We start from the raw sequence: 12,205 nt of genomic DNA, 5'->3' as shown, positions 1-12,205 counted from the left end.
CATGGAGGATGAGTCAGACCCTAAGATCAGGCCGAAAGGCATAATTGATAGACAACAGGTGAATATTCCTGTACTACCCCTTGTTGGTCCTGAGGGATGAAGATGGTTATTGGTTTAAAGACACGGAGTGCCTCTGATTTTTCAGGGTAAGAAGGGGTAGAGAAAATGCCTCAAGTGTTTGAGTACCAGGCGCCACGACGCTGAAGTAACCTATGCCATACTCATAGGAAAAGCTCGATTAACCTTCAACAAAAGGGTACATGCACCCGAAACGACACAAGTAGGTAGGTAGAGAATACGTAGAAGCGCAAGACAACTTTCTCTAAGGAACTCAGCAAAATAACCCCTCAACTTCGGGAGAAGAGGTTCCTCCTTCACAAAGAAGGTTGCAGTGACCTGGCCCGGGCGATTGTTTACCAAAAACACAAGTCTTCGCGAAGTCGTAAGACCATGTATGTGGGCTGACACCTGCTTAGTTCCGAAAGGTCAAGGAAGTTGATGACCTGATGATAGAGGAGTCAACGATTGAAACCCCGATGAATGGCAGCCATAACTATAATGGTCCTAAGGTAGCGAAATTCCTTGTTGGGTAAGTTTCAACTCGCACGAAATGAGTAATGATCTGGGTATTGTCTCGGAAAGAGGCTCGAAGCAAGAGAGTTGTTTGTGAATATGCGAACTACCTGCACCTGGACAGAAAGACCCTATGAAGCTTCACTGTTCCTTGGGATTGACTTTGGCCTTTCCTGAGCAGCTTAGGTGAAAGATGAAGAAGACCCCATTTTGAGAGGGCTCGAGCCATTAGTTAGATACCAATGTGGAAGAGTTAGAATTCTAACCTTGTGTTTGGACCTACGGGCCAAGGGACAGTCTCAGGTAGACAGTTTTTATTAGGCATAAGCCTCCTAAAAGGTAACGGAGGCATGCAAAGGTTTCCTCGAGCTAGACCGAGGTTGGTTATCGAGTACAAAAGTAGAAAAGAGCTTGACTGCAAGACCTACCCGTTAAGCAGGGATAAAAGTTGGCCTTAGTGATTTGATGGTGCCAAGTGGAAGGGTCGTCGTTCAACGGATAAAAGTTACTTTAGGGATAACAGGCTGATTTTCCCCAAGAGTTCACATCAACGAGAAGGTTTTACACCTCGATTTCGGCTCTTCCCCACCCAGGGTTGTAGTATGTTCCAAGGGTTGTGCTATTTGCCCATTAAAGCAGTACGTGAGCTAGTTTCAAAATGTCGTGAGACAATTCGGTCCATATCTGGTATGGGCGTTAGAGCATTGCAAGGACCTTTCCCTAGTACGAGAGGACTGGGAAGGACTCACCTCTAGTGTACAAGTTATCGTGCCCATGATAAACACTGGGTAAAAGCATCTAAGTAGTAGGCCCACCCTAAGATGAAAGCTAAAAGCATCTAAGTAGTAAGCCCACCCCAAGATGAATGCTCTTTTATTCCGACTTCCTCAAAGCCTCGTGTATCAAAACTAAGACAACTATAAGTTTTTTACCCCTGTGGGGGTGGAGCAACAAACCAAAAGCTCTACCCTCCCCTCTATCTATCCAAAGGATGGAAGGGTAGAGGCCTTTAGTGTCCATTCCAGTCAAGAATTTGGGCCTCACAATCACTAGCTAATATGCTTTTCTCTCATGCCTTTCTTCATTCATGGTTTGATATTTTGGTGTCCTAGGCGTAGAGGAACCACACCAATCCATCCCAAAATTGGTGGTTAAACTCTACTGTAGGGGAGGTCTTGTGGAAAAATAGCTCAACGCTAGAATGATAAAAAACTTAATACCTTTCATTCTTATTACTTTTTCAATATGAAAAAAAAATTGAAAATGAAAAGGTCGTCTTATTCAAAACCCCAATCCAATTATGAAATCCATTCTCTCCACTTTACACCTTGAAACACACCATTCTTATATAGAGAGAGGCGCTTTCACATCTTCCTAACCACAAACGGCTAAGGAGAGGAAAGGTTTTTTTTTTTTTTTTGGGGGTACTTCTGGGAATAGATCCAATGGAGACGGGGTGGGGCATATAGCTCAGAGGATTAGAGAACATGGCTATGAACCACGGTGTTGGGGGTTCGAATCCCTCTTAACCCACAACCAACCAAAAAGGGAAGAACTTTTCCCTTTGGGGGTAGGAAAATCATGATTAGGATAACCGACCCAAAGCTACGAAATTTAGGCTTAGGTGTTTTGTTGGAATTGCCTTACATTTTCCTTTTATTTATTTATTATTATCGTTAATGGCAAGTTAATTAAGTATACTATGCTTGGCCCTAATCAGCATATTTTTTTTGTTTTATACCTCGTAATTCTTCCTCAGCCAGGCTGTGGTAGAATAGCAGAGCAGGTACAAGTATTAGTAACATAGCAAAAATGCGTTCCTCGTCATGAATATGTTTGCTCGTGGTAATTATGGCATCTCGGGTGAATCGATGACTGCATCTTTGATGCACTTGCTAGTACATCTGAGAATTCTTAATTGGATATTTGTAAATAGCCCCAGACTGTGGAACAAAGGATTATCCCGGACCTATGCCTAGTTATTGACGGTGATTCTCAAATATTGCAAAACAGAATGTGATACGATGAGATAGAATCCAATAGAAACAAAGACATTGGTACCGTTTGGTACGCAGACGGGACGGAACGGGATGGGACGGAACGGAACAGTGGTTCCATGTTATGTTTGGTATGCGCAGGACAGGATGGGAGAGTTGTTCCGTTCTGTGTTTGGTAAGCGCAGGACGGAACGGAACCAAAAGATTAAAATGACTAACTTACCCTTGTTCCGTCTGTTGTTTGGTACAATGTTTAGGCTTGGGACGGGATGGGACGGAACAATTTTTTTTTTTGTTCTTCTTGCTGCTACTTATCTATGATATATTTTGTACACTATACTTGGATGTGTTCATATTTTGTACCGTGTATAACAGAAAACAAGAGACATGTATTTGTACTTTATGTTGCTCATATAATTAATTTAGTGGGATAATACGTCAATTAATTTTATGTGAATTAAAAAAATAATAGGGTGAGAGCATGCCATTGGCTTGGCACTTGGCACATGGCAGTGTAGCCGCAATATGTATATGGTTATGTATATGTGATGAATCACATATGAAGAGGTTGGTATAGTAGAACAACCGTTGATGCAATGGCTATTTTGGAATCTTTGACACAATCTGCTTTCATCTCTTCGTCATCACATTGAAATGCAAATTGTGTCAAACATTATGTATATTAGAAGTTGAGCTGTGAGACAATTGGATGCCTATGGCAATGGTTGTCATGCAAGGATGAAAAATATATACGTTTAATGATATTATCTTGCTAAAGCAATAAACATGAAATATCCAGAACTTAAACATGAAATCCCAAATTAAACATTTGTCCTGACTTTAGGAAAAAAAAAAAAGATTACTAAAGTTCATATCATACTAAACCCCCAAATGCTCAGTTGCCATCCATAAACATTTTAATGAAATCTGCCTTGTGAGAGTCATCCAGGGTACACCAAATACCCGTCATATCAGTATCTTTGACTAACTTCATTGTAATTTTCAGCACCTGATCATATGGGAGACCATGGCCTCAAGCTGAGATGGTAACTTGGCTTTCACTTCTCTTAAAACCCTGACATATTGTTTCACTAGAAGCTAGCAAAAATTCTGCAAAAACCAAGGTCATTAAAAATTAATGCAAACAAAGAGATGCTGCATGAAAACCCTCACATATTGTTTCTTATCTAGCCCAATACATTACTCGACTAACATAGGAGGTTAAGTTATACAGCAATATAACATACATGCCACTAACATGAAAATACATGAGATGATAAACAAAGGTATCATTACCAAAAAGTAGCAATTACAGTAGAATTAATAGTCAAAGGTAAGATATGCAAACAGGGAAGCGAGGAAATTCATAGATGCAAAATAGTGCTAACACTCACCCACAAGTTTGACATATAGTGCTAGCATGCCTAGATTGAGAAATAGAAACGAATACAGCAAGAGCTTAAACCAACTAAACTTTCACTGTAACTTGAGGAAACCCCTTGAACATTGAACACACAAGGACTAAACATCAACTCTAGAGACCCTCTAGTACAGAGAAAATCGAGACAATTCAGCTTTTCACCAACGTACAACCAAAACTGGCAAAGAGTCCCAATGCCATTGCTTTCCTCCAGTCACAACATGAGCAAACCAGTTTTTGGCAATACTCAGCTCAAACCCGTCCCAGTTACGGCTAATACCCTAGATTCACCATTCAATTTCAACAACTCTTTTTTTTCACTTTTAATCAATAAATGTTCCCAAACAAGTAATAACTTTTTTCTTATCATCCAACTTCTACTCTGTAGTTTACCAGTGGCAGTATTTTCAACACGAATCAAATATTAAAGCTACTCATTACAATTACCTAAACAAGATGTCTTCCTAGGCCGTTATTTTAGCATTCCAATAGACAAAAATACAAAAAATTATCCAAGGGAAGAAGAGCATATAATGACAAAGAGAGGAAAATCCAACAGATGCAAAACAGATGCAGTTCAGTCTTGAAATCTCGAAAGATGCATTTGTCTGTGTCCATATTCAAGAACAAAGCTCCAAACTAAGAATGAAATCAAAACTCCCGACGTCAAACAACCCCATGAACCAACAGAGGAAAATCCAACAGAGAACCAAACTAAGAATGAAATCAAAATTGCTTCCAAAAAAATAAAAAAAGAATGAAATCAAAATTGTGGCATCAAACAGCCCCATGAACCAACAGAGGAAAATCCAATCCAACAGAGGAAAATCCAAAACAGGTAACCCAATCCAATCCAACAGAACCCAAAGACATCATATGTATAGATTTCAGCACATAAAAATTGAAACTTGAACACTGAAAAAATGAATCTAGATAGAGAGATACCTCTGAATGCAGTACTGCTCAATAGGGGGAGTGGAAGCATATAAACAGAGGCGGATCTTTGGTTGCAGATGCAGTATTGGGCAGATTGAAGCACTACAAAATACAAAGAAATCAAAACAAGCAAATCAGAAAAGAATACAAAGAAATTAAAGCACTACAAAATACAAAGAAATTCAGCAGAATTAGGAACTGGGTGTTAATGAAATCGAAACAAACAAATTAGAAAAGAATAATAATGCAACTTCAAATTTACATCAAAATTAATTAAAGATAAGATTGAGTCAGTCAGTCCATGTGGTTTCCGATTGCGACCCTCCATAAAATGGTATGAGGACTGAAAGCTATGGATCAAATCAAAAATTTGAAATTGAAATTGAAATTAACCCAATTCAATTCGAGGACTGCAAAGAAAAACCCAGAAAGGGGATTCATAGAAAAGGCACCGGTGATTTGGAATTGCCGGGCATACGACTGACACCCAGCAAACACCAAACCAAGAGAGAAACAGAAAGTACTACAAAATACAAAGAAAGAGAGACCGAGAGGCTACACAATCACAATCAGATCGAACCTGGAACGGAAATGCAGAGCTGAAAGTTCACGAAGAGGCTACACGGAAGAGGATGAGGAGGAAGGTTACGAAGGGGAGATGCAGGAGGATGAACAAGTTCACAGCGGCAGAGAGAAGAGAAAGATAGTTAGGGTTTGTTGTATGATTTAGAAGGTGTAAATATTGAAAAAGCTAAGGGGTATTTTTGTCTTAAACTTTATGATTTTTGTGTTCCATGGGACGGAAAAACCCGTTCCAGGGGGGAGAGGGGGAACCAAAATTTAGCCAATTTTCGTTCCGCGGGACACGCGTTCCACATAATTTTAGCGCACCAAACGTGGGACGGAACGCGTCCGTCCCACTCTGTTCCGTTCCATCCCGCGTACCAAACGTACCCATTGGGAACGGATTATCTACTCTTAACGGTCAAAGCAAACCCTATCATTTTGAATTAATGAATTCAAAATGAATCAAATCTCCCCAGGTAGGATTCGAACCTACAACCAATTAGTTAATAGCTGACCGCTCTACCACTGAGCTACTAAGGAACAACAGGGGATTAGATCTCATATAGTTCAATTCTTGTTCTCAACCCATGACCAATATGAGCTCGAAGTTTCCTTTGTAACCCACGTAACTTCTTCGTAGTGGCTCCGCTCCATGCCTCATTTCATAGGGAACCTCAACAAGGCTTTATTTCATAATAGGGATGTGATATCCACACACCCTTTTTTACTTCTCACACACCCTTCTAATTTTGGGCCGTCGGATCGAATGAATTGAAGAAGATCAACGGACAGAAATTAATAAAGGGTGTGTGAGAAGTAAAAAGGGGTGTGTGGATAGCACACCCCTTCATAATATTCCATCATATCCCAATTCCATTCATTTAATATCCATTTGGTGTCATTGATATAAGAGATGTTGTTTCTAGTCTATCTCTTTCTATATATGGAAAGTTAAAAAGCCATCATATAATAATCCAGAAATTGCAATAGAAAAGAAAAAATGGTTGGTTTATGATGATTTTAAAATCTTTTATACTAGGTAATCTAGTATCCTTATGTATGAAGATAATCAATTCAGTCGTTGTGGTTGGACTCTATTATGGATTTTTCACCACATTCTCTGTAGGGCCCTCTTATCTCTTCCTTCTCCGAGCTCAGGTTATGGAAGAAGGAGAAGAAGGAACCGAGATGAAAGTATAAGCAACAACAGGTTTTATTACGGGACTGCTCATGATGTTCATATCGATCTATTATGTGGCTCTGCATCTAACATTAGGTAGACCTTATACAATAATTGTCCTAGATTTACCGTATCTTTTGTTTCATTTCTTCTGGAACAATCACAAACACTTTTTTTTTATATTATGGATCTACAACCAGAAATTCAATGCATAATCTTAACATTCAATGGTTATATCTCATTTTTCAATTATTCAATCATTTCATTTTACCAAGTTCAATGTTAGTCAGATTAGTCAACATTTATATGTTTTGATGCAACAACAAGATGTTATTTGTAACAAGTAGCTTTGTTGGTTGGTTAATTGGTCACATTTTATTCATGAAATGGGTTGGGTTGGTATTAGGCTGGATAGAACAAAATAATTCTATTAGATCAAATGTACTTATTAGATTTAATAAGTACCTTGTGTCCGAATTGAGAAATTCTATGACTTGAATCTTTAGTATTCTCTTATTTATTACTTGTGTCTACCATGTAGGTAGAATACCTTTCCCCATTGTTACTAAGAAACTGAAAGAAACCTCAGAAACGGAAGAAAGGGCGGAAAGTGAGGAAGAAACAAATGTAGAAATAGAAACAACTTCCTATACAAAGGGGACTAAATAGGAACAAGAGGGATCCACCAAAGAAGATCCTTCCCCTTCCCCTTTTTTGGAAGAAAAGGAGGATATGGACAAAATCGATGAAACGAAAGAGATCCGAGCGAATGGAAAGGAAGAAACAAAGGATCAATTCTAGTTTTGAGAAACACGATGTAAAAAAAGACTCGTTTATGAAACTTATTATATGGATGGGAATCAAGAACAAGAAAATTCAAAGTTAGAAATATTACAAAAAAGAAAAAATTAATAAAAAAAATGAATACATAAGATACATATACTAAAAGATAAGAAGAAATTTGACCGCCCCCTACATATTTGATATCCTCTCCTACGAAAAAAACTCGCAATACTGACTCCATTCGTAATTCCATCAATTACTCATCTATATAAAAAAATGAGTTAGTTCAGTTAATCTTCTTATACCTTTATTTAAGAATAGTACATAAAAATAATCTATGTAACCATGATTATATGACCAATCATATATTACATTTATTATTTTATCCCCCAAAATTTGAATTTTATTAGGAACGTTGTTAACAAATGAATTAGATAAATTCAAATTTTGTAAAGATGAATAAACAGGCTTATATAAAAAAGACGACATAAGGATTCCGAAAGAAGTGATACTAACTGAAAAAATTGCAGTTGTGATAAATTCATACCAATTCACCGATTTTATTTTTATTTTTTATTTTGATGTAAAAGATTTATGGATTAACTTAACAATTTGGATAATATATCCAAATCTATTCCTTCTTGATTGAAGAAAGGAATTCCTATGACTCCAACGAACAACATAAATAAAACTAATACAAGCATTGAAAATAACATAGTATTGTCTGGCTCATGGGGATATGAAAAAGTGCTTTTAGTGCCAAAACGTGTAATACTCAAGGTTCTAAAAAACGCTAGGTACTAATCGGGCGGCGGGCTGGCACCTAGCGCCTAAGTGACTAGGCGGGATCTAGGCGGGCGCCTAGGCAGCCTACGCGGAATTAGGTAGATTTCTTATATTTATTATGAATTAATTAAATTTACTATATCAAATGTAAATAATTATTGACTGATATGTTATTTCTTATAGAAAAACATACATATGTGAATGTTTTATGTACATATATATTATGCTTGACTAGGAAAAAAACAAAATATTATCTAAATAATTTGTAATTTATATAACATTTATATATATATATCTATATCTATATATATATATATATATCCCAAACTTTTTAAAATATAAAAAACCCACATAGTGGGTGGTCATCATTATTAAAACCATCAGCACCTCACTCTTTCACATCACCCGTCAACCACCTTAGGTGGTTTTCATAATTAAAACCATCTGGTGTCCATGGTTTTGATAATTAAAACCATCAGCTTTTCCTTCGATTTGAGATCTCATTCATCACCATCACATACTGAAATGTTTCAGTATCTATCTCTCTCTCTCTCTTCGCACTCTCTCTTCCCTCATCTTTACAGAACAGACCACAGATTGAAATGTTTAATTGTCTCTCTCTCTCTCCCAGTCTCTTTTCGCACTCTCTCTTCCCTTATCTTCACAGAGACGAGTTGGAGAAATTTGCCGATAATCTCTCTCTCTCTCTCTCTCTCTCTCTCTCTTCATAATCGACGAGTTCCTCAACTCGAAGTCACAGCCAAACTATGGAGAATCGAGATGTGAGAGCAGGTGGAGAGTGGAGACCGTGGAAATTAGGAGAGACGATCAACGACGCTGAGTCGATGACCCAGAAAACCTTTTGAAGTCGCAACAGGTGAGTGCATTGCAGTTGACGAAGAAGGGATGAAGAGACTTGGTTCTCAAATTAAGGTAGTTGTAGGGCACGGGAACTTAAAAAAAAAAACAAACAAAACCGCCTAGCTCCACCAGCCACCTAGCCCGCCTAGGCACTGCCTAGGACTGCCTAGAGCCCAACCGCTTTTTCCCACCGTTTTGAACAAAAACACCTCGGCCACCATCCGCCCAGCGCCTAGGCGCCGCTTAGGCCGTTTTTTAGAACACTGGTAATACTAATAAAAGGATGCACTGTGCTTCTTACTTTTTCATTATTATTAATTTGATATGTGCTTAAAAAATAATGTTTTTTCATTGTTTTTCGTCGTTTATAAATATAATAGACGCAAATGTTTTTAATAATTTCGGGTCCTTCTTTACCTTTACCCCATAAAGACATTGAATAGAATGAACTACTTTTTTTTTTTGCCACTATAAGTTTGAAAATAAACATTTAAATGTCCTTCAAAACTGCTGAATCTTGTACTGGTAAATAGACAACTGTATGGACTGACAGTCTTACTAGTCTTGATTGTTACAAAGGTCAATGCTACCACATCGAGCGTGTTGGAGAAGAAAATCAATTTATTGCTTATGTAGCTTACCCCTTAGACCTCTTTGAAGAATGTTCTGTTACTAACATGTTTACTTCCATTGCAGGTAATGTGTTTAGGTTCAAGGCCCTACACGCTCTACGTCTGGAGGATTTGCGAATCCCTCTTGTTTATGTTAAAACTTTCTAGGCTCAGGTTTCATCCCAAACATATCCTTGACATATCCTCTTTGATTCTGATTGTGGGGAATTCAATGCACTTGATGTATACTAGAAAGAAGAGGTCTCTCGTGGGCTGGGAAAATAGCCGCCCCTTCATTTTCCTTCAGCTGATTTAGATACTGAATCGTCTCTCTTAGAGAGAGGTGCACTAATTGGGGGCGTTCATAGTGACTGTGAGGGGTCAAAGACCAAGAAGTGGGTTATTTATTAGCTAAGTATTCTTTTTATGGCTAGATCCAATCTCCTGGTCACTGCGAAAAGGAAAAACAATTTCACATTCTTCCTTTCGGGAAATGAGGATTAGGAAAATCCTATTGATTGCAGCTTTCCCTAGACCTTTGGGAAAAACATGAAGAAAAAAAAGCTCTAATGGTACGATCCTTCCTTCACCTAGAATGAAAGGGGTGATCTCATAGTTCTTAGTCTTACACTAACCCCTTTGGAGCTCCTTTATGATGGTGTGTGCATCTGAGTAGCATGCTTATTTTATTCATTTTATCATTTAATAACTCACAATTAGATTTCGTTAACTAAATATTTGCAACTCGACAATTTAAAACAGACTTCTTAAGTATTTTTAATATTATTTAATGGATGAAAAAAATGGAAATTCACTGAGATTAAATTTAAGTGGGATCTTCAACAGTGGTACCGAGGGTGTCTTTAAAGTTTATTGAATCAATATAGCTATCATTCTTCTTTTCTGACACAACAACGAAATTTCAATCACAGTAGAAAAGAAGTGATACAAATTTTTTTTCTTCCTTAGCATTTCACACTAAGCTCTTCGATCCTTAGTAGTCACTTAGTGTGCCGAAAGGGACATGATGTGTAACAAAAGAGAGAAAGCTTCTATATAGAGGTTTTTATACGGCACTGGATACTTGGATAAGCATCATTTACAACTAAATCTCCATCTCAAACCCTACTACCGACGTAAAAAATCCAATGCTAGTTTTTTAGGATCCACCATCTACGGAGGTACAAGTAGCATTTAATCAAGGAGAGGTACGCCCGTAAAATCAGAGCAATTTTAGGTAGGAACAAGAAATAGAGAACAAGACAGGAAGACAAACAGTTCAGAGAAAGTAGTAAGGCAAAAGAGGGACACATCTGAGATCGCCAAATGTTTGGGACTTTTTCCATTTTGCAACTAAGTCGTATTGTGGACCTACAAGATATTGCGATATCCTAACTGTAAAGGCATAAACATTTGGATATGTGCCCTGTGTAGGTTTGATAAGTAACCAGCGTCAGCATAACAAATAAGGCAAACATCATTTCGATGATCAAGGGGGTCGGATCCGCTCAGGATGCTTTGGGATTAGCCTAAGTCCATAGTACATTTCAGGGTAGAGAACAAACGTCTTTACTACCAATTCAAAGGTTACGTGTAGGTGCGGTGCTGCATCTTTACCAATACATCAACAATGGAGGAGATATCCTATGTAACGTAATGAGCTAAGTACACCAAAGCGCAAAGTTGAACTCAGATTCCATAACCTCTTTAAGGGTCTCATTTGCATATAGCGTATGGAAGATCATAGGTATACTTAAAAGGTAACACCTTCGGGGCGTAGTTCGATTGAAAGACCAAAATATCGTCAGAACAACGCTTGAACTTCAAGTTAAAGCATAAACGAGTTTTCCCAAGATCCATTATCTCAAATTCCGTCTTCATGTATGAAGCAGATTTCTCAAGCTCTTCCAAAGTGTTAGTGACATTCATGTCAATGACATAAACTGTAACTCTAGCATTTGGAATAAGACTTCATAGTTTAACACGTAAGGGCATAATTCATATCTTTAACTGATCAAATAATCACTTAGATGGGTATACCACATCCATCAAATTGCTTCAATCCATAAGTGAACGCCTCAAACGAGTTGAGAGGGTGTTCAATGGTTTAGAACTATTTGAACCAGTCCATGTAATTCTTTGAGAACTTACATGTAAACATCCGTATCTATATCCCTATAGAGAAACACTAACCACATGTCATAATGTTTTAGTCAATCCCAGGGAGTTTTAGAGAAACCTTACATTGTAAGGTGTGCATTATATTGCACTATTTCATTCACCTTATTATGCTTTCTTTCCCACTTGTAACATAACATGGTTACCTTGGGCAGTGTAGGAACTACAAGTCCAAACACACTTTGGTAAGGAATTTAACCTGGATTGTAATTTCGGTTTTCCAATCAGTTTTACGTTGTCACTAATCAACGGAACACGGTTCGATATCGTTGCCTTCATTTATGTCAGTAGCTACCAATAAGTGAAAACAGCA

The 12,205-nt window shown here is 37.8% G+C and overlaps 1 protein-coding gene, 1 long non-coding RNA gene and 1 other non-coding gene across 3 annotated transcripts; 1 reads left to right on the top strand and 2 right to left on the bottom strand.

Moving 5' to 3' along the window:
- Positions 1-3,309: 3,309 nt before the first annotated feature.
- LOC108173582 (uncharacterized) lies at positions 3,310-5,653 on the bottom strand. The gene is made up of 3 exons (XR_001790263.3): positions 5,507-5,653; positions 4,936-5,028; positions 3,310-3,680 (listed from the first exon to the last, which is right to left on the bottom strand). It is a non-coding gene; the product is annotated as an uncharacterized lncRNA (long non-coding RNA).
- A 308-nt stretch (positions 5,654-5,961) lies between these two features.
- TRNAN-AUU (transfer RNA asparagine (anticodon AUU)) lies at positions 5,962-6,033 on the bottom strand. Its single transcript has one exon. It is a non-coding gene; the product is annotated as a tRNA-Asn (tRNA).
- A 519-nt stretch (positions 6,034-6,552) lies between these two features.
- Positions 6,553-7,474, top strand: LOC139193038 (protein TIC 214). Its single transcript, XM_070815997.1, is given in 7 exon segments — positions 6,553-6,852; positions 6,854-6,903; positions 7,021-7,022; positions 7,025-7,054; positions 7,110-7,178; positions 7,215-7,276; positions 7,331-7,474. Coding segments are annotated over 7 exon segments (657 nt in total).
- Positions 7,475-12,205: the final 4,731 nt, after the last annotated feature.

The sequence above is a fragment of the Malus domestica genome, chromosome 16 (genome assembly GCF_042453785.1).
Source record: "Malus domestica chromosome 16, GDT2T_hap1".
Lineage (NCBI taxonomy): Eukaryota > Viridiplantae > Streptophyta > Magnoliopsida > Rosales > Rosaceae > Malus > Malus domestica.
The sequence above is the reverse complement of the archived record's forward strand: the minus strand, read 5'-3'. Positions and strand labels throughout refer to the sequence as shown.